This window comes from Capricornis sumatraensis, chromosome 12 (assembly GCF_032405125.1).
Source record: "Capricornis sumatraensis isolate serow.1 chromosome 12, serow.2, whole genome shotgun sequence".
Classification (NCBI taxonomy): Eukaryota; Metazoa; Chordata; class Mammalia; order Artiodactyla; family Bovidae; genus Capricornis; species Capricornis sumatraensis.
The window spans coordinates 34,459,027-34,479,386 of record NC_091080.1 but is presented as its reverse complement, the minus strand read 5'-3'; the positions used below and the strand labels follow the sequence as shown (position 1 = coordinate 34,479,386).

The 20,360-nt window shown below is 38.1% G+C and overlaps 1 protein-coding gene across 11 annotated transcripts in view; it reads right to left on the bottom strand.

Annotated features, from left to right (window-relative positions):
* The window catches only part of SUPT20H (SPT20 homolog, SAGA complex component), a 35,803-nt gene extending 16,236 nt beyond the window's left edge, over nt 1-19,567 (bottom strand). For 6 of the 11 annotated variants that reach the window (XM_068984641.1, XM_068984647.1, XM_068984649.1 and 3 more), the window contains exons 1-14: nt 19,223-19,328; nt 16,553-16,649; nt 13,324-13,359; nt 12,612-12,670; nt 12,100-12,166; nt 9,546-9,675; nt 8,434-8,537; nt 6,987-7,103; nt 6,817-6,870; nt 5,258-5,397; nt 3,642-3,798; nt 3,492-3,548; nt 1,637-1,708; nt 1,185-1,342 (exon numbers count right to left, since the gene is read on the bottom strand). In XM_068984641.1, the coding sequence (XP_068840742.1) occupies nt 1,185-1,342; nt 1,637-1,708; nt 3,492-3,548; nt 3,642-3,798; nt 5,258-5,397; nt 6,817-6,870; nt 6,987-7,103; nt 8,434-8,537; nt 9,546-9,675; nt 12,100-12,166; nt 12,612-12,670; nt 13,324-13,359; nt 16,553-16,555 (1,154 nt within the window). In that variant the 5' untranslated portion in view covers nt 16,556-16,649; nt 19,223-19,328. Of the gene's footprint in view, nt 1-1,184; nt 1,343-1,636; nt 1,709-3,491; nt 3,549-3,641; nt 3,799-5,257; nt 5,398-6,816; nt 6,871-6,986; nt 7,104-8,433; nt 8,538-9,545; nt 9,676-12,099; nt 12,167-12,611; nt 12,671-13,323; nt 13,360-16,552; nt 16,650-19,222; nt 19,329-19,476 lie in introns of those variants that run through there. The other 5 variants (XM_068984643.1, XM_068984648.1, XM_068984651.1 and 2 more) reach the window with 2 other exon arrangements.
* Between the last annotated feature and the right edge of the window lie 793 nt (nt 19,568-20,360).

Genomic DNA, 20,360 nt, shown 5'->3' with positions numbered 1-20,360 from the left:
GACCCATAAGTTTAGGAAATTCAACTACAGTTGGCCCTTTATATCTGCGGATTCTGTATTCTCAGATTCAACCACCATGGAGTGAAAATATTTGGGGGGGGTGGGGGGGTGGGAGGGAAATATTCCAGAAAGTTCTGAAAAGTAAAACTTGAAGTTGCTATGGGCTGGCAACTATTTACACAACATTTAAGTTGTATTTACTACTTATTTACGTGGCATTTACATTGTATTAGGTACTATAACCTAGAGTATATGGGAGGATGTGCATAAGTTGCAAATATGTACTATTTCGATGTAAGAGACATGACCATTTGCAGATTTTGGTACCCAAGGGGTCAAGGGACCAGTGCCCTGCAGATAATGAGGAACAACTTTGTACTTATTGCTTTCTATTGTTTTTGGCCACACCGCACAGCATGCAGGATCCAGGTTCCATCACCAGGGATCAAATCTCTGGCCCTGCAGTGGTAGCGTGGAGTCCTATCCACTGGACTGCAGGAAGTCCCACGTAAATATATTTCTAGAGCCAGTAACTGCATGAAGCACTGAGTCTGTGTCCTTACAGGCAATGCTAGAATATCAAGCATTTTAAACAGCTTTTACAGTTACAGTAACCTTGCTTCCCACTTAAACGATTTATTGCCAAAAGCACTTTATGCTCACAAAGGTTAAAGTCATAAGTGGAAGTGAAAGTGTTAGTCACTCCATCGTCTCTCTTTGCAACCCGATGCACTGTAGCCCGCCAGGCTCCTCTGTCCATGGAATTCTCTAGGCAGGAAAACTGGCATGGGTTGCTATTCTCATCTCCAGGGAATCTTCCCTACTCAGGTTGAACCCAGGTCTCCTGCACTGCAGGTGGGTTCTTTACTGTCTGAGTTACCAGGGAAGTCCCCCTAAGTCATAAGTGGCAGCATATAAATATACCAAAACAACAGCACAGGCATAGATTTTATAGCAAATATAAAAATAATTAAGCATAGTTTTTAAAAAATAAATTACTATTTTAAAGAACTCTTGGAACAATATGGTAACTACAATTTAAGTTTACTGAGGTCTGCTGCCAAATCTGACTGAAGTTAACTAACAAAAAAGGAAAATTTTTATTCATCAAAAGCTCGTCAGTAGTCACTGAATAAACTCTTGATGGTTTACTTGGTCAAATACATGTATTTAACAGAACTCACTGGGACGGTGACATCGGACTGTCACTCTCCTCATCTTCTTTACATGGCTGGATTTTACCATAGTAAAGTGGATCACCAAGTGACTGCAAAATGGTCAGCTTTGTTTTCTGATACTGATTACCAGCTTCACATTCAAATATATAATCATCTTTTACATCCTGAAAAAAAGCATCCCAAATAAATACTCTCTTCCGAAAATACATAATCAGAATTAACAAAAGCCAGGAAAAAATGACACACTAACTTATATCTAGCAATTAAGACACACAGTCTGTAGACCTATTTAAAACTGTCTAAGAGGGCCTCCCTGGTGGCTCAGTGGCTAAAAATCCACCTGCCATTCTTTAAAAACAGAAGGAGATCCCAAAGAAAAGGCTATTGTACGTTTAATAAATTCAGATCCCAGATTAGGAACGGCATCAAAAGAAATGAAGCCTGCAGTGGTTACTTACATGGGCTGGCCAGACTGTTGGTTGTGAGTCATCAGACTTGATAGATTTTTCTACTTTGGCATATTTTTCCACCTAAGCAACCAAACCAAGAGACATCAGATATAATGAAACCAGTATTATGACGATAGAAAAAACCTAAGTAACTTAATACAATACACTTTTTAGCACAAGAATTCTTGAATCACTAATAACACCAACTATTTATGCATAAGTCGTTTAAAATTCTCCTGATATAGATTCAATTAGACCAACTAGTTTTACAATAAAACAAAATTAGGATCTCTTTTGCCATTAAACAAATGTAACGAACACAAATGCCTCTTCCTTTTACTCCGTAAGTAGGTATCCTATTTGTCTTTTAGGAAAACTGGGATGTCAGAGGTGATTAGGACCAGGATCTTTTCTTTTGGCTGGGTCTTTACTGGAATTGTCACGTAACAGTGTGGACAAAACCAGAAAGACACTAGGGAAGTTATATTAAAATTGGTAAAATTTTTGTAAATCTCCATTTTCTCGTCAAACTCAAACCATATTTTCCATGTATTTTCTACCAGACTCCGTGAACTGAAAGTTCTCATCTTTCTGGTAACCACGATTTTTAAGAGTAATAGACTCACTTGGGCATCTGGTAAAAATTCAGATTCCCATGTCCCTCCCCTGGAGACCTGACTCAGTAAGCTGGACTGAAGCGGGGCTTTAACTGGTATCCTAGATGTTTCAACTGATCAGTCAGACTGAGAAACTTTGTATTAAGGCTTTTCTACTCAAAGCAATGTCTGTGGAACCCAGTACCATGCAACCTAAAAGCTTGTCAAGTAATGCAGGAGATCAGGCCCTAGCCCAGACTTGCTGAATTGGAATCTGCATTTTAATAAGCAGCCCATGTGATTCTTATGTACATAAAGGTTTGGGAAGCGCTGCTTTATATACCCAGATTGCCCTCTGAAGTCAATTCCTCCCTTTGGTATTTGCACCAAAAATCTCTTCTCAGGCCATGTTTCTTGAGGGGTGAATAGACAGATACACACTGAAAGATAATGTGGCTTAGTTTCTTGAGTTGTATATACAGTCTACTTCTAATGCTTTTGGCTTTGTGCTTTTGAAACTTTTTATAAAATCACAGATAATAAGATTTACACATGTGCTAGCCTAGAAAGTATGCACAGAACAAACATCTGTTAAAATAACCAACCACTTCTAGAGTTTAATGAATAATAAAAACAGGAGAAATAGGAAAATAAAAGAAATATGGGCCCTCCTATTAAAAGATCTCTTTCCTATCTTTGCTCATTTATAGTTCATGTACATTATGGACCAGCAAAGAATACTACTCAAGGATGAGAACCTTGGCCACTGCTCCAATATTGTTAATTTTTAAATTTAATCAATGAGAAGTATTACCAGGAAATTATGATGAAATATTATGAAAAAAAAAGAGGCATTTTATGCATATTATGTAATATGTACCGTTTTCTTACACATTTGGAAATACCTTGCTTATTTTTCCTGCTCTAAATACAAATCTATATTAAGAAGTTACATACTTAGACAAGTAATATGAAAGAACAGCTTCTGAAGATGAGCAGTTGACTTAAGAAGTGTTTTTGCATAAACATGGAGAATGAACTAGTGGTTAAAACTAGGGAAAAGGGGGGAGTTATTATGGGATTATATAAAATCATTTGTGAGAAAATGTTGAAAACTTATAAAGCACTATATAATTTAAAGAATCTTTCATTCAATAAAATTAAAAGAGAAAAGTAGCAGTAATAAGAATCTTCATTTTCCCTAAGTATAAGAGTGAGATTTAGGAATCTTATATATGAAAATAAGTGCAATTTATGAACTGACTTACATCCACCTCAGAAGGTACAGCCAAATTACAGGGACTCCGTTTCCACATATCTACACACTAAAAAAAAATAAAAACAGTATAAATAAGTATACTTAAAATGCAAAATAAGGCATTTGGTATAATAAGCTTCATTTAAAAACATATACTTACATTTCCTGCTTTAGAAATTTTGAGGTCATAATGCTGACCTGCTTTTCTTTCCTTTCTTTTTTGTAAGAAATCAAGTAATTTTAGCTGAGGAGGAGGTGGACCATGAGACATATCCTGTTGCCGATTCAGAGAGGACCTGGAATATCTCTTGAAACATCTGGAACATTAAGAGATTAGAAGTATTGATACACCAAACTAATAAAAGAAACTCGGAATAAATACGGTTTTAAAAATGTGTAATTAAATCAAAAATATTTGTAGAACACTGTCACTTGCCAAGCAATGTTCCAGGCACTGGTGAAATAAAAATGAACACGACGAACACAATTCCTGCTCCCACGGAGCTGACAGTCAAGAAGGGAAGACACATATACATTCACAAAGGAACAGGTCAGATCACTCCAGATAACAACAGTAGAGTACGAGTAAAAACCAGGGTCCTGGGAGGAATAAGTGATACGGAGGGCAACACCAGGGGAGGGCAGGAAGGACTCTGAGGAAAATGTGTGAGCCAAGACATGACAAGAAGAAACAAACTGTGGAAAGATCAGGGAATGAAGCAGAGAATTTTAAATATTTGAAGCAGAGAATTTTAAAAGTTTCTGAGGCAGGAACAAAGCTGGCTTGTTTTCAAAAATGAAAAATACAGGTGGGACTAGAGCACCAGCAGGAAATGAGGTCAAAGAGCAAGGCAAGGGCCTTGTAGATGAATGATAACATAAAGTACAATGGGATGGTTTTAGAGGAATTTAAGCAAGTGGTGGCATGATCTGCTTTGAGGTTTTTAAAGCATTACTTTGGTTTGCCTGCATGGCAAACAGACCAAGAGGGAGCAAAGGTGAAGCAGTCAGACCAGGTAGGAAGGTATTTATCACAGAAGTCAAGATGAAGATGACAGTGGCTTGGTTTAAGGTACTGGCAGTGGGTGTGGAGAGATGTGGAAAGAGGTTCTAGGACACTTTATGGGACTGCTGACAGATTCTCTATGTACTTAGTTCATTATTTCCAAAGTGGTACCTTTTCCTCAGCATATATTACTTCAACAGTAAAACAGAATTTAGAAAATGGGTAGGTTTTTTCAGCCCCTTGAAACTTGAAGAAGATCCAAAGTGGACAACTGAAACAATTACTCAAAGAGAACTTAATGATGAGCCAACTATAACTGCAATCTAAATTAATATGCATTCTTTTACTTTATTGAGATGGCTAAAATATTCAAAGACAAGTTACCATGCTATAAAAAGGCATTTAGTTATAAATTGACTTCTGAAACTATTATCACTTTTCCCCAGATCTGTAAAAGAAATTATAAATTGATTTTTTTAAAGGTAACATTAACAAAAATTACACTGGTATTAGGAAGGGCTAAATTATTCTTTATTCTCATGCTCATCTCTGCTCAGAATTTCTTTTTGGTGAACAGACTTTGAATTTATAGGTAGTTTGTTCTTCAAAAGAATGCACAGAATGCATCACTTCAAAATAAAGCAGAGTATTAAAAAAAAATCCTAATTCTTACATTTTTACTCTATAGAGGGAAAAGATACCATAAATGTCAAAATTCAGAGCTCTCTCTCTAGCTCTCTCTTGGTTTATCCTTCCAAAAAGGTGATTACCGTTTCATTGGGCGTGTGTTCATCTTTTGCCTGTTATAGAGCAGTCTGTTTGCAGTGCAGGTGACAGCTATGGAAGGATCAAGACACAGTGGCTCCGCTGTAGCCAGAATCAATTGGCTCTCAAGCAAAAGTTTGTCTTCCTGAAATAGGTAAGAGTAAATATCAATACTAGCTTTAAGATTTTCAAATCATACATATCACTTAATCTAGAAATATTCCTGAGAGTATTTCTGCTAAGGAATAGAGTAAAATGTAGTATTTCAAGTACCAACTTAAGTGTGTAAACGTTACAAACTGAACAGCATGACACCACTAATGGAATTTCAGTAATTTGGACAAAGTGGTCAAGCTGTCAGAATGCCTATCTGTTAGCCCAACAAATATTTACTAAGAGCCTATAATATGTGAGGCACTGTTCTAGATGACAGGGAGTTTTTGTTTAGACTATAGGTTTTTCACATTTAAGAAATACAGCTGTCTAGATTCATTAATATTTTCAGGTTGATGACATTTTCAAATGAAAATGATATTTTTCTGAAGAATTTTCCTTGAAAAGGTACAATAAAGGATAGAGCCTCTCCTTTTATTTACCAATTGCCAGAGTTAGAAATCAATACCCTTGGAACCTCCAGATGACCAATGATTTCGTTTTTGAATATTCTTTTAAGAGCTTTTAACCTTATAAATGAAAAGATTACAGCCCAAACTACAACACAATGCTTGACAGTTACTGATGAACTAAATCTTATTTTATAATCCTATTTCACAGCTACAATGATTTTCACTACTGACATTTTCTTTAGTAACTATTCCTCTTTACAGTAACAGAGAAATAAGTGAATACCCTTGTGAATGGGCACCTCACTGAATCAGCACTGGAGGACTAACTGGCTATTCTCTGAGTAAGAGAGGTCGGTCCCTAGGGCTCTACCCAGTGCAGATGGCCAAAAGACAGGTTAAGTGTGCTTTAGAACCCAAGATGACAGAGTATCAGCATCTATTTGTATCCACTATGCAAACAAAACATTCTATTTCCTGCTGCTAAGTCGCTTCAGTCGTGTCCGACTCTGTGTGACCCCATAGATGGCAGCCCACCAGGCTCCCCTGTCCCTGGGATTCTCCAGGCAAGAACACTGGAGTGGGTTGCCATTTCCTTCTCCAATGCATGAAAGTGAAAAGTGAAAGTGAAGTCGCTCAGTCATGTCCGACTCTTAGCGACCCCATGGACTGCAGCCTATCAGGCTCCTCCATCCATGGGATTTTCCAGGCAAAAGTACTGGAGTGGGTTGCCACTGCCTTTTCTGATTCTACTTGAGAGAGGATAAAAAACTAAGTTTCACACTGGGTAGATTAGGTCAACCTCACCCTAGTTTACCATGTCCTAGAGCAACTGGAACTGAACTGGTTTAGTTTCTTGCAGGATTAATACATCTTTGTAGAGCTCATAATGAACCATATATCAAATTATGAGCAGGCAATATCTTTTGCTTAACTTAGTAAGCACTGCTTCATCCTATATATTACCTGTTTTGGATTAAAAAAACAACAGAACAACTAACCTGGGTCCACTTATGGTTATCACTTGTTATTGAATGTACATCACAGATTAAAGTCTAAAAGAAATAACAATTGAAAAATATTAATATATAGGCATACAAACATATGAAAACATCGAATAGGTAAAACTCAAAATGAAATCTGAAATGTTTCTTAATGAAACATTCCTTACCTGCATTGTTGGACGTAACAGAATGTGCCTACTTTGGTAACCAGGAGATTTCATGTTACTGGACTGCCTATAGTCACGTATTTCTGCTATGACGCATCCACAATGAAAAATATTAACCTGTTTTGAGTGAAAATATTTAAGTAAATGCCATTTTTTCAAAAGCCTAAGTATGTAGGTTTATATTAAGTGTTTCAGGTTCTTAGCATTCTCATGCAATGTTTCTGACTATTCACATACTCAAAATTCCTTGGTGAATTAACCACTACATAAACTCTTTGAAAAGGAACTGTTTTATGTTCATCACTGTGACTCAGGAAGCAGCCTAACACTGTTTCCTAGTCACAGACTGACATTTGGCATTTATTTACTATTAATGTTACAGATCACTGGAACTGCTCTTCTTGACACTCACTGGGTCACTGCTGTACTCCACTAACACTGTCACTGCTATCAATTTGTTAATAAACCATGCCAGAATTGCACCTTACAGATACAACTGCTGTATCTGCTCTGCTAAAACTTCCAGGAGACAGGTTTCACTAATAAGAGGAAGAAAGCTAACATTAATTCAAATAGTAATCTCCTGCTAATGATATTATTTTCTAGTTCGAAGTCCAAAGATAAGCAACTGGATCACTCAAGTCTTGCAAATTATCACTTGCTACAGTTGCTTATGGTCTTTTGTGTTTCTTTCATCATTCAGAACTCGAGTGAGTACTGTGACTTCCATGTTATCAGTCATTTTTCTGCTCATGCTTTTTAACCAATATTTACTGAGCTACTACAATGTGAACTGTTACGCACTGTCCAAATATCCAAGAAGCTTCACATATAAAGTGGTGAGATAACTTGCTCTCAGTGTGGAAAGACAGGCAATAAACATGTAAACAAAAATGAGATAACTTGAGAGAGTGAATGCTACAGAGGAAATAAAACAGGGAGTGACTAATTTAGACTGTGTGCTCAGGCAGAACTCTCTGGTGGAGTAATTTTCAGCTGAGACTTGAATCACAGCAAAGGGCCAGACACCTGGGAGAGATCACTTCAGACAGAAGAGCAGATGAATAAGACAGGAATAAGCTTGGTGTGTTTTAATCTAGAAAAATGGCATGGATGGCTGGAGAGTAGTGAGTGGGGATGAGAACCAGGAGGTGAATACAAAGACAGGGGTTTTGTACAGTGAGAGGACACTGGAGAACTCTAAGCAGGGAACTTTGTTGTTGTTTTCTGTTTTTGTTTTGGAAGCTTAATCAACTACACTTATACATTTCAGTATATAGCCTAAAGGATAAATATCCCACAATATATCAATTTTCATACAGGCATATATATATTAGGTCTCACTTCCCTTTCCAAGAACTAATGAGAATAAAACAAAATATTCTTTATCACAAAACAACATGTATCTGGCAAGTCTAAGGACATTTTATGGAGAAAAATTTTGTACCTGAGATTTTTCTAGGAGATCAACCAAAATTGGAGGTAATTCTTCTGCATCCAAGTATTCAAGCAATTCTCCCTCTTCATAAGGCAGTCGAATGGTCTCAGAATCTTAATTTTAAAACATAAAAGTTTCTGAAAGTGATCAGGCTCACCAAAAAGCTTAGGTAATAATTTAAGTAACTTTTCATAAAAATAAAGAGAATAAAACTAAAAGCTCTCCTGAAGTCCTTAAGTCTAAAAAATAAATCACCTCATAAAAATCTTGATAAACTGTATATAAACAGTTTTAGACTGGAAGAGAGAAAAATACCTAACATCCTATGGAGAAACATCTGGCACAACAATCACAAAACAAATCCCAGCCAGCAGTACAATAATCAGAGTGTGATAAAATTCTGACCGTTAACTAAAACTTCCTTGCAGATTCCTTAATCTAATCTGGAAGTCAGACTGATAATCTGGTATAGCTTCTGAAAAATGACTACTTACAGGCCAAACTTCTCTTGATGTTATGTTTTACAATTAACGACCAATACAAGAAAAAAAATCCTTAAAAATCTTTAACTGGATAAGTTCCGTACAGAACTTATACTATCATCACTGAATCAAAATTTAAATGCTTCTTTGGTGAAATCTCAGAGTGTTAATACTTTAAAATTCTATTCTGACATTCACATTAATCAGAATAAGATGTTGAAGACTATTCAAAAAGTAGTGAGTCTGCTTAACTTTGAAAGTTTCACACTCAAAATATATTCAAAGCATAGAAGAAAAACAGATTAAAACATCTTACACTATCTTAAATACATTAACAACAACAGAATGGAAGTAAATTTTGATACATTTTAAAATTACATCTTTTATGGTTTAATTTCAAAGACCTTTCTCAATCAGAATATTTCTCAAATTCAGCAAGGCTAATCACAGGAGAGTTAACTTCTCATATTGTAACAAAACATCATAAAGAAGAAAATTTGAAATCAAAGTTTTCTGTTGTCAAGGCATCACTGATGTAAAGGACAGATCATTCAGCAGGATGAGAAGCTCCTTCTAAAAGACAACACATGCTGCCCAACAGACGCAGTTTCGTGGCTGCTGCCCTCTGGAGGGTCTTACCTGATCCATTTTTTCCCCTGAGCATCAGAGAATATCCCTCATTTCCCGGGTATAGGTTGACCACTAAACATGACAATGTCTCTTGCATAACAAGCTTCTCTAATAAGTTCACATTTCTTCTTAATTTCTGCTTTAGAAAGAGGCAGAGCTCGTGAAAATAATCCAGCATAATTTCAAATAATGCAATCACTTAACGAAACTAGACCTGAGTTAGTTAACCTTTGATGCTTCTTCCACATCTATATAAAAATTAATGTTGATCTATTACTGTTTTATGCAAATGAATATCACCAAGAAAAAGTGATCCATAAAATAAAACCACCTAAATACAAATATATGTACCTGAATACGCAAGTAGCAAATATTAAAAATATTTAGAAAGGAAAACCACTAAATGTAAATTTCTTTAAAGGGGCTATAATGTATAGTTAGTTTCTATTAAGTTTAAATGTACATAAACAATATGAGGCATTCTCTTTGGTTGTACTGTTACAGAGCACATTTCTTAAACATTTTATGGCCTAAATTAGATCCAAATAAGCTCAACAGCTCTAATTAGCTGAAATGTTAAATTCAAAGATATCCAACTGGTTAAGAGGATGAAAGTGATTTAAGTAATTTTCTGTAAATTGAACAGCTTCCTAGAAACCACTTTGCTAAAAAAAAAAAAAAAACCAAAAAACAGAAAACTATCAGGAAACATATATACATCAAAATCCATTCTTTAGAAATTCATACAATTAAAAGTAAAACCCACTTATGGATATAATAATTTCTTTCATCAAATCTTATTTGTGAAAGGTATCAGTTAATAGAATATTTTTCATGACCTCAAAAAATAAGCCTGTTTAGAGTACCTTATTTTCAACATGTATATATAGTCATATGCAAAAATTATGAATTCTTAATCTATAGTCAACATAGAAACAAAAAACTGTATTTTGAAAATAAATAAATATTTAAAAAGCAAAGCAACTTTTAACCACTGTGATGGAAAGCTGGAAAATATCTTTATTCTTAAAGGACCACATAGCACTTTAGCCTGTGGGCCATAAGGTCTGCATTGCAACTATTCAACTATGCTACTATCTCAAAATCAGCCATTGACAAGACATAAAAAAAGGGGTGTTGCTGGATTCCAGTAAAAGTTCATTTACAAAAACATGCCGTGAGCAGGATCCGGCTGGTAGACAGTGGCTGTCAACACCAATCTGGAATCTTTCATGTACCTCTCCTACCTTAGTTCTATGTATGCTCATTGTACAGACTGTGGTGATAACTGATGGGGGTATAATGTGAAAATTAATAAAAGGAAACCTCAACTAAAACTGGAGTGGGGAAGGCCTGCAGAGGGAACTCTCCTGCTCCTCCACTCATCATCCATTACCCCACCAGGAAGAGAATTACCTTGCACTCCTCAACAGGAAATGCAACTATTTTCCTTCCCCAACTGGGGGAAGACTTTCTTCTTACCCAGCAACAGGCTCTGTGAGTGGGAAAGGACTTCAGCCCAGCCAATGGAAAACACCTGTAGCTCAGCCAACAAAAAGCCAGCATCTCCTCAAGTTTTACTTTCCTCCAGTGGACTCAGTTTTTCCTTGCTGATGACTTTCCTTGCCCTGCCCTCCTTAACAATATACCTCTTCCATGTTGTGTAACTCCTCAGAGTATCTCTGTCTGATGAGATACTGTTCAATTCATGAGTCGTTTAATAAGGCCAATTCGATCTTCAAATTTACTGTTTTTTTTTTTAAACAATGCATGTCAAAACTTACAAAATGTGTTACATACTTCAAACATACACAAATTATTGTAGGTCAATTATTCCCCAATAAAATGTATGGAAAACATGCCATAAAACTTGTGGTTTCACAATCATGTTTTTCCTAAATATTTTAAAACAGATATTATTAGAATTCCACTAATTTTTTGCCTAAGAGGTATTTATTTTTAAATTAAAGACACACAACAGAAGCTCACTAGAGCCTTTAAGGCCCTTACAACCCAAGGGCCCAAAAAATATCAAGAAATCAATTTCTATTATATTTCTACTGCCCATATGTTCATGCTCAATAAAAATAAATTTAACTTGGCCATGAACTAATTTTTGTGACCAAATTCACCTTTTATTATCGTCTATCTAAATTTCCTACATGTCCTGCAACAGTTTTAACTTTCCAGTGCAAATTACCATGAGGAGATAGGTAACTTTTCTCCTGATCTTTGGTCCACAGATAACTTCTCAGGAAGAAAAAGAAGCAAAAGACAATATACATGGTGGTTTTGCTTCTTCTAACTTCCTAATGAGACAGTCTGCTACTCAGTAAACATGTTGAGTTTGCTCACCTCTTCTACCCAAGTAGGCTATCTGCCTGGTACCAGATTAGCCAGAGCTCTGGTTTAGCTGCAGAACCAGCTAGTCTGGTTAGAAAGTAGTATATTTGTTCACTAACAAAAATACAAACCGCTACCTGCTTCAAATCTAATTCCTTCAAACTTCCCTTCTTCCACTTCATTTCAAAAGCCTTAATAATATAAAAAAAATTATACTTACCTTAACCTCAGGCTCTTTTTCACATTCTTCAATATATAAGTCATAAAGTTTTTGAAATATTGATTTTCTAAAATAAAGACAACACACAAAGTACTGTGAATACAATACTCATAAAATAAAGATTTTGAATTTTCCTGTCATTTCCCCCACAATTTTCCAAAAACTGGGTGGTGAAGAGAGGCTGGACCTGGCAGCTAACATCAATTTAGAAATTACTAATACAGTTGACCCCTGCACAACATGGAGGTTAATCCTCATGTAACTTATAGCTGGCCCTCTGTATCTGTGGTTCTTCTGCATCCACAGATTCAACCATGAAGTACAGTAGTGTTTACTGTAAGCATCTGCAAATAAATGGACCTGCACAGTTCAAACCCACACTGTTTACAGGTCAACTGTATCGGCAAAGTACCCAAGATACAACATTTCTAGCTCAGTGTCTAGTAAGAAATAAATGGAGGCTATCATCACATTTCAGCATATCTATGATACCATCAATTAAGTATTCATACCTTCCACTAGATAGGTATTTCCTTTTAGGAGGTCTCTGCCGGGCACTTTCAATGACATACTAAAAAAGAAAAGTTTAAGAAAACAGCTGGCCTTTTGCTTACTGCATGAACAACTGCATTAAGTATATTTAAATCATGATAAGGCTAAAGACTATTCAGTCATTCGAATCTTGCATGCATATTAAATCATACCTTTTAAGGAAACCTACTAAACTTCTAAATATATGTAATAAACAAGTGAAATTTAAACTGCAGTAAAATTTAGCTCAATATTTACTTGCATTTATAAGCAAAATCATACCATTTCACCACTGTGATTTCACAGTCAATAATATTTTCAATGTTTATAGTTGTTTAGAATACATATAGCATACCCAATTACAAAGACTCTATATATTTGAGCTACTTCCCCTTTAATTAAGCAAATAGAAAATTTGTTAAAACAGAAAACAGTTTCAGAAACTCTATGTCCTTGTTCAAATATTTAACTCACAATACTGTTCAGTTTTTATTTCACAGCATTACTATCTGAGCAGTCCAAGTAACAGATGATTCAAACATCATCTGGTATTCTTATATATATATTTACAGACAGTATACTCATCCTAATATTAATGTATGCCCTGGACAGTCACATACAAAAATCTCTTAAAACTGAGTTTTGTCAATTAAAGACAACACTATTTCAATATGTAACTTAGTCATGCCTCACCTCTGCACGATCCAAAGCTAGTTCTAAAGCTTGTTGCTGTAAAAAGTAAATGGTGTATTTTATTATATTAGTTATTTTCACACAAAAATAACTTAATATCCATATAACATTTTCTAATTAAGTGTTTAAATGTGTTTTAGTTTTTAAAATAGGTCTAACATTTTCCTTTCTTTCCCTCCTCCACCCACCCCACTGCATGCTCAAGACATGCAGGAAAAAATATGGTCATCTCAGACACCTGATTCTGACCACAAATTAGTTAAGAAATGTTACAATGATTTTCTCTGGTCATGCTTGTACAGCTGTTATAGGGCTGAAGGTTAGATATGGTAACTATTACCATTTTATAAACTTCAGCATTTTAAGAGCATCATTTAGGAAAATATACTGGCCATCAGGTATGCAATTAAAGTGAAGCAAAAACTGAAATCCCTTAAGCTGCTAGGAATCCTAAAAACTGAGGGGGCTATTATGTTGGTGCCTAATATCAACTTAGACATTCTTAACATTATGAACAGAAACTAGGCCAGTGCCTAGTAGAAACAGAATAAATGATGGTTACCCTTACCAATTTTTAATGAATTTAAAATGAATGTCCAACTGTTTGCGACCCCATGGACTGTAGCCTACCAGGCTCCTCCATCCATGGGATTTTCCAGAAAAGAATACTGGAGTGGGTTGTCATTTCCTTCTCCAGGGGAACTTCCCGACCCAGGGATCCAACCTGTGTCTCCCACATTGTAGGCAGACGCTTTTTTTTTCACTGTCTGAGCCACAAGGAAAGCCCTAATGAATTTAAGATACCATCAGTTACATGCCTGAATTAACTTCCCTGGTGGCTCAGATGGTAAAGTGTCTTGCTTACAATGCGGGAGACCTGGGTTTGATCCCTGGGTCGGGAAGATCCTCTGGAGAAGGAAATGGCAACCCACTCCAGTACTCCTGCCTGGAAAATCCCATGGACGAAGAAGCGTGGTGGACTACAGTCCACGGGGTCGCAAAGAGTCGGACACGACTGAGCGACTTCACTTCACTTCAGGGAAGAAGAGTATGCTGCCAATAATAAGTTTTAGATGTCACTGACTGTATCATAGATACATTATCAATTCAGTAATTAAAATGTAAAAGCGAAAAGCAGATGCACCTTAGAACTGATGAAAGTACAGTATTATTATTACATACAGTTTGAGATCTACTAGTAGCTCCCCATCCTTCTTTGATTTCTTAGAGGCCTGTCTTACAGGGCAAGAGAGATTAATAAGAAGGGTAAACTCTGTCTTCTTTATTTGTATAGTATCTTTTGTAATGATATCCAAGAATAAAAAATACTAGATTTAAAAAAATTTAAGCCAATATACCACCAATAATTTCTTTCTAGTTTTGTGGTTTGGGTATCACACAGAGATATACCATTTTTCACTCACAATGACAATCACTTTTAATTTCAGTGAGAGGCAAAGAAAATTTTCATTTTTTAAGAACCTATATTTTTCTGTTATTTTGGACTCTCCAACAATTCAATCTACCAAGTTCCATGGAGTAAAAACTCCTGCTGCTGCTGCTGCTAAGTGGCTTCAGTTGTGTCCGACTCTGTGCAACCCCACAGACGGCAGCCCACCAGGCTCCCCCGTCCCTGGGATTCTCCAGACAAGAACACTGGAGTGGGTTGCCATTTCCTTCTCCAATGCATAAAAGTAAAAAGTGAAAGGTAAGTCGCTCAGTCGTGTCCGACTCTTAGCGACCCCATGGACTGCAGCCTGCCAAGCTCCGCCGTCCATGGGATTTTCCAGGCAAGAGTACTGGAGTGGGGTGCCATTGCCTTCTCCGGTAAAAACTCCTAGTACCCATCAAAATCCCAAGAGGGCAGGAGTAAGAATATATATTGCCAGGTTTCAGAAATCATGAAGGTTGAAGTGACCCTGTCATCCTAGTTATAAGGATGGAGAATTAATATTACAAAGACAGCCAGCCTTTTAGAAGAGCAATAGAACCTGTACATTATCAAGCATCTAAATGGAGTAGGTAAAAGAAAGTCTGAAATATGTCATACTTCAAAAGGTTGTTAAATTTATATATATCAAATTTAATTTACTTAAAAAATTTCATGGGCAGAATTCAGTGAAACTGTTCCCCAGGGACTCAAAATTAGATTCTTGAGCATAAACTATTTTCCAATATATACTCTTGACAAAAACACAAGGTTCTCTTATTTTGGCCATAAAACCTTATAGAGTAAGTTTATAACTTATCAAAAAATTATAAAACACAATCAAATGTATATTCCAAGACCATTTCAAACAGCCACTATTCTCAAATATTTAATCTTGATATCAAAACTATAAAGGTTCTAGTGAGATATACCTGCATATATAAATGCGAGTATCATTTATTCACTACTGCATTCAAATACTTAAGACAATATCAAAGCAAAATATAAGGTAAGAACCTCATTGTGATAGCTCCACTTTTCTCTAAAAAGGCAAGAGTACATAGGGAAGATCCCAACACAAGAAGACACATGTTTTCTGAAGTTTATTCTGTCAAATGCTGTTTATAACATTAGAAAGTGATCTTTTTCTTCTGTTTTTAATTTTTTAATGTTTAAAGTTAAATGCCCAGCCCTACGTATGTTTAGTGACTGTAAATGGTAAGCAGAAATGTGCCATTAGAAGGCTAATCTTAATGCTGCTTAAATGTTAATTGCAGTAAGCAGGTTATACTTCTTGTTAATTTTTTAAAAAAATCTGTACTAACAAGAACTTCAAAATATGAGAAACCTGTACCCCCAAAACTATTTATACTTATACCCAAGGTTCTTGCCAATGATTTGGACTATGGTAACGTAACTAGAGGACTTCCCTGGTGGCTCAGATTGTAAAGAATCTGCCTGCAATGCAGGAGACCAAGATTCGATCTGTGGGTTGGTAAGATCCCCTGGGGAAGGGAATGACTACCCACTCCATTATTCTTGCCTGGAAAATGCTATGGAAGAAATTTTTTTTTTACTACTTGACAAAAATAAGGACAGATAGATTATCTGTGCAACCTGGATATGATTATAGTACTGAATTGAGAGATGAGTTTCATATTTTAAGATTTTGCATGCAATTGCTAAGTAATTTCCCAGTTAGAGTAACAAGGGTAGCTAACAAGAATATCTGTTTCATATTGATTTTTTTTGAGGGAAGAGAATTTTCTAAGAATATTAACATACTGATTTGTAGCTCACCATTGTGATATAAAACAGGAGTCCAAAAAGGAGAAAATTTATGTGCGTTGATGAAGCTGGATGAAAACCATATCCTTAGAAATCAATCTTAAGAGTACTGAAAAACAAAAATGACAAAACCCCTAAATTAACATAAATCAACATATATGAGATTACTTAGTAATTAACAAGGAAAACTAAAGTATGTATATTTGTAAGACACTTTAACCAGTCACAAATTCACACACTGACAGTCTATTCTCTCATTCTGAAAAATACAGTTTTAACTAGGTAGAGCAAAAAAAAGGTTGCAAGTTGAAATCATTACTCAATTTCTGAAAAATATTTAACATCCAGGAGAGAATGTTTGTTTAATTTCTCCTATCTTCACAGTCACTGCTCTGTTACTCAGGATTTTAACAGCCTGTCCTTTAGCCTTCCTCACTGCACAGTTCATTTTACAAATCAAAACATTTCATCACACCTGCAGATAAAAGTCCTCTTTAACATTCTCCCAAATGCCCCAGGCTACACTGTCCAATGTAGCTCCAGTCCTTCCAGCTTGTCCCCTCCTCAAGCAAACAAGACACACTCTAGAAGAACCTCATTCCTCTAATACACAAGCTCTCATCCTGGCTGCACAACAGAGTAACCCTGGAAACTTTTAACAAGTGGGATACCCATGCTCCTCCAGAAATTCTCATTAATTGGTCTGGATGAGGGCCCAGGGGTCAGCATTTTTGACTCTCCCTAAGCAATTCAAAAGTGCTGCCAACGTTGAAGTCTACTGCTAGATCTTCTCTGCCTCTCACAGAGATGTCTCTCACGGATGTTTGCTCTGAAAGTGACAGCTAAATAAAGCTTATGTGTAATCTAATTCTTTACTTAACTCCTTGTAATCACCCCGTGTGTCTATACACAACTGAGCACACCTTTAAGCAACAGAAAACAGTATTTTCCATGTAAAATTGTTTTGGTTTGTTTTCAGTGAACCCAAAGCTTAAGTTTTGCCAGTTCAGTCTTGAAAAAGTAGAAGGTAGAAGACAGGAAAAAATTCACAAACCCACCAAACATGACAAGCACCATACAGGTTCCAGGAATATCATTTCACAAATGAATAAGATGTTAATCCTATTCTACAAAAGTTCATGCGAGATTTAACATGAACTTAAGGTGAAATTTTTCTGACCACTGAATCTAAAGATGAAGATACACTGCTACTGCTGCGTCGCTTCAGTCGTGTCCGACTCTGTGCAACCCCACAGACGGCAGCCCACCAGGCTCCCCCGTCCCTGGGATTCTCCAGGCAAGAACACTGGAGTGGGTTGCCATTTCCTTCTCCAATGCATCAAAGTGAAAAGTGAGAGTGAAGTCGCTCAGTCGTGTCCGACTCTTAGCGACCCCGTGGACTGCAGCCTGCCAGGCTCCTTCGTCCATGGGATCTTCCAGGCAAGAGTACTGGAGTGGGGTGCCATCGCCTTCTCAGGAAGATACGCCACAGGCAAAATGTGATGACTTTAAAATCAGATCTCTTGTCACTAAACTGGGGGATGGAGGAGAGGTGGGCTTAGTGACTTTAAATATTTAAGTACTACAAAACCCCATCAGTTCAGTGCAGTCGCTCAGTCGTGTCCGACTCTCTGCGACCCCATGAATCGCAGCACGCCAGGCCTCCCTGTCCATCACCAACTCCCGGAGTTCACTCAGACTCATGTCCATCGAGTCAGTGATGCCATCCAGCCATCTCATCCTTTGTCGTTCCCTTCTCCTCCTGCCCCCAATCCCTCCCAGCATCAGAGTCTTTTCCAATGAATCAACTCTTCGCATGAGGTGGCCAAAGTACTGGAGTTTCAGCTTTAGCATCATTTCTTCCAAAGAAATGCCAGGGCTGATCTCCTTCAGAATGGACTGGTTGGATCTCCTTGCAGTCCAAGGGACTCACAAAACCCCATAACCACTTACAAATCCAAACATTCTGACCGTAATACAGAATCTACTAGAACTGTGAGATACCACTGTAATTATCATCGTAGCCATTTTACAGAATAAGTCTCTCAGAACTAGTGATTTTCTCAGGATCACACAACTAGACCGGAATTCAGACTCCTCTTTTTAATCCTGAGATTTTTACTATTAAATCTTAACAACCTTCAGACCACTCAACCCAGCACTCGTTTTTGAATTCTTAAAAGCATTTAAAATAAGGACTTGATTCTGCTCAGACTAATACTTTGTCTTAATTTTGATCTATTTCTACATCATGGTTATCAACCATTTTTCACTGTACTCAATCTAACACGGAAAACCGCGCTCATCACTTTCTACCCCGAGTCCAATCAGAGACTATTTACGATACGCGCGGCCCCTCCCCGGTGGTGGTTATCGGAGATGGCTTCCAGGGGCGGCTATTCGCCAAGTTTATTTCTGAACTCCCAGGACCCACGGCGGGGATCGGTCATCAATCCAATTCTAAATACCGCTATCAATCCCACTGACTTCCCTGATGGACGCTGAGTCTCCTGCATCTGCTCGAGCTTTGTTAACAACTTAGACTTTACCTGAAAAACGCCCCAACTCCACAGCCCAGCTGACAAGCCTTATTCAATATGGACACCAAAAACCCCGCCCCCGCCCCCGCCCCCCTCCCCACAAAAAGCGCTACGCTAAATTCTAGCGAATTTCCGGAAATACCTGTAACTGCAAACCAAATGTCAACACTAAAATAAAAGACGCGAGAGGAGAAGAAGGCGACCGCCCAGGGGGCTGCTGGCTCGGCCCGGCCCGCCGCGTCTCCAAGAACACTGTCTACCTCGCGCGGGCGCCGGGCCCCGGAAGCGGCGAAAAGCCACTCGGGAAGCCGTTCGTTCCCCTCTGACCCCGCCCCTAGTCTCGCGCGCCTACCCAACCCGTCGCGGGCGCGCCCCTGCCCTCCGGCCGCGGCCCACCTGTGCAGGCGGCCGACTCTCTACGGCGCCCTCCGCTCGGCCCGAGCGCGACGCGCCGACCTCGGCCCACGCTAGCTGCTGCGCGCTATCCCCGCACGCCCCGCCCCCGTTCTGGCCCGCGCGGCTCAGCAGCCCCGCCGACCGCCTGTTCCGGCGCGCACACTTCCGACTGGCGCGCTGGGCGGTGCGGGCGGCCGGCCGCGGGCGGAAGTGGTGGAGGTGGGGAGGCTGGGCCGCGGCCAGCGGGCTCGACGCTGGGATACTCTCGCCTGGGTCCGCCCCCGCGAGCCCCGTAGTGACTCGAGCCCAGTGACCAGGCTAGGTCCACGGGCGCCTTCGCCGACCCGGCGTCCAGGTCCGTAAAAGGCGATGTAGCCTGTGACTATTTGTGAGGTGGGAATCCCGGTTGAAATACTACAGTGAAAGAAGCTTGTAACGAACTTTCCTTGTTGCTCAGTCCATCCTAGGGAACCACACCATTGCTGCCTATACTGGTGCCGGCCTTGCAGTCTATGATGGTGTACCAGTCAAGTGCCAAAGAATGTAATGTTAAAAAACAAAGCACAGCACTGAAGAGTTCTAAAACTTAAGAAGCGGAATAATCAGCGCATATTGCAGTGTCTGATTGTAATTATGCACTTTTGAACAACTTCAGCTGTTGGGTTATCAACTTTAAAAATTATTATTGAAGTGAAACTCAAAAAACGTAAAATGAAACATCTTTAAATACACAATTCAGTGTATGTAGTATAATCGCAATGCTGTGAAACCACTAACAATGTCTAGTTGCAAACCATTTTCTTCACTCCTATTAAGAATTACATTCTATTCTTCTCGCTCCTGGCAGGAACAACTACTTTCAGACTCTAAAGAAAGAAAGTGAT